Source organism: Babylonia areolata, chromosome 19 (assembly GCF_041734735.1).
Source record: "Babylonia areolata isolate BAREFJ2019XMU chromosome 19, ASM4173473v1, whole genome shotgun sequence".
Classification (NCBI taxonomy): domain Eukaryota; kingdom Metazoa; phylum Mollusca; class Gastropoda; order Neogastropoda; family Buccinidae; genus Babylonia; species Babylonia areolata.
Window position 1 is genome coordinate 64,508,968 of NC_134894.1, and position 2,380 is coordinate 64,511,347.

Below are 2,380 nucleotides of genomic sequence, written 5' to 3' on the forward strand. Positions count from 1 at the left end.
CTTTGTGAGGTGTTCATAGATCATTCAGCACTGACGCTGCCTTATGAGGTGTTCATAGATCATCATTCAGCACTGACGCGGTCTTGTGAGGTGTTCATATATCGTCATTCAGCACTGACGCTCCCATAAAATGACACTGGCATGGAACTCACACATTTGTGGAAGGCACATTCTTTTGGGAACAGAGGGGGTTGAACCATTTCACTACACCTGAAATAAGTGATAATCATTAACTTCAATTTTTCCTTTTTTCGAGGCAGATCTTGTGGAACATATATGGATCATTCACTGACGTTGTGACGTCCCTCCATGAAAGTGAAACAGAAACTTTGTCTCCAGCCTTTGTTCACAGGGATTGTGTGACTGTGTGCTGGCGTCGGACATTGTATGTATGTGATATATTGGCCGGACCAAAAGCAAGTGGGGGAACACCTTGGTTCGGAGAAGAAGAAAGAAGGGAGGCTGAAACATGGGGCGACTGCTTTCTCTTCTCTTGGCCTTCACTGCCATGCTGCAAGTTCGGAACGCTGCCAAGGTCAGTGAAGCTTTGTGTGTGTGTGTGTGTGTGTGTGTGTGTGTGTGTGTGTGTGTGTGTGTGTGTGTGTGTGTGTGTGTGTCTTTGTCTGTCTGTCTCTGTGTCTGTGTCTGTCTTTGTCTGTCTGTGTCGTTGTGTCTGTGTCTGTCTGTCTGTGTCGTTGTGTCTGTGTCTGCGTCTGTCTGTCTGTGTCGTTGTGTCTGTGTCTGCGTCTGTCTGTCTGTGTCGTTGTGTCTGTGTCTGCGTCTGTCTGTCTGTGTCGTTGTGTCTGTGTCTGCGTCTGTCTGTCTGTGTCGTTGTGTCTGTGTCGGTGTCTGTCTGTGTCGATGTCTCTGTGTCTCTGTCTGTCTGTGTCGATGTGTCTGTGTCTGTCTGTGTGTGTGTGTGTCTGTCTGTCTTTGTTTGTCTGTGTCGATGTGTCTGTGTCTGTCTCCCTGTCTCTCTGTCTGCCTGTCTGCCTGCCTGTCTGTCTGTCTGTCTGTGTCGATGTGTCTGTGTCTGTCTTTCTGTCTGTCTGCCTTTGCCTGTCTGTATCGATGTGTCTTTGTCTCTGTCTCTCTATATGTTTGTTTGTCTGCCTGTCTGTCTGCCTCTGTCTGTGTGTGTGTCTGTCTTGTCCCGGTGTTTTTATATATTTTTTAATCTGTCTGTTATCTATAAATCTATCGCTCAATCTGAAAAGCTCTATTTATCTATCCAGCAAACTGGCTAGCTAATCTATCTAAACGTCTGTCTGTTAACCGTCTACTGTCTATACTGTCTATAGATTTATTGCTCAAGCTATGATTTATAGCTATCTACTTGTATATAGGCCTATTTGTCTGTCTGTCTGTATCTCTGTTTATATGTATGAAGGTATGTTTGTCTGCCTGCCTCTTCACTGGTCTGGCCTTTTCGTTCAAGCTATATATATATAGCTGTCGACTTGTATGTAGGCCTATCCATCTGTCTGTGTGTCTGTCTGTCTGCGTGCCTGTCTGTCTGCGTGCCTGTTTGTTCACTTATCGGACTTTTTCCAGTCACTCTGTCGCTGGCTGTCTCTATATCCAGTTTCTGTCTTTCTGTCTGTCTGTCTGTCTGTCTGTCCGTCTGTGAGACTGTATTGTGAAATAAATCTCAGATGACTTTGTCATTCAAGAACGGCCTTCAGCATCGCTGAACGTGGTTTTTGTAATGGTGTTTAGCTTCTAAACCCGTGTTAAAAATTGTGGATCTAGTTATTACATCTGGAGGGAAAACGGATTATATTGAAATTAATGAATAAATACATACAGAAATAAATAAACATTAAAGACATAAACTCCGCCAAAATATGTGATAACACTAACAACATAAACAACAACACACGCGCGCGCACACACACACACACACACACACACACACACACACACACACACACACGCGCACGCATGCACACACGCATGCACGCACGTACACATGTACATTTTTCCATTTGAGGTTACGCTATTCCGATTGTCACTTTGTTACCCGATTACTTTGATGTGAGATTCTTAATATTAAGTTACAACTCAGTTATCAAGTTTTCAATGGTGCTGATAGACCTCTCCGAAACATCTTTCTGGTAATGGCTGAAACCATTATCCATCTATCAGTACTGTGTGGGTGATCTCTGAAACCATTATCCATCTATCAGTACTGTGTGGGTGATCTCTGAAACCATTATCCATCTGTCAGTACTGTGTGGGTGATCTCTGAAACCATTATTATCTATCAATACTGTGTGGGTGATATCTGAAACCATTATCCATCTATCAGTACTGTGTGGGTGATCTCTGAAACCATTATTATCTATCAGTACTGTGTGGGTGATATCTGAAACCATTA

General features: G+C 43.5%; 1 protein-coding gene across 1 annotated transcript in view; it reads left to right on the forward strand.

Annotated features, from left to right (window-relative positions):
- Positions 1 to 315: 315 nt before the first annotated feature.
- The window catches only part of LOC143294405 (secretin receptor-like), a 390,191-nt gene continuing 388,126 nt past the window's right edge, over positions 316 to 2,380 (forward strand). The window contains exon 1 of the mRNA XM_076605882.1: positions 316 to 535. Within this exon, the coding sequence (XP_076461997.1) occupies positions 470 to 535 (66 nt within the window). The 5' untranslated portion in view covers positions 316 to 469. The remainder of the gene's footprint in view (positions 536 to 2,380) is intronic.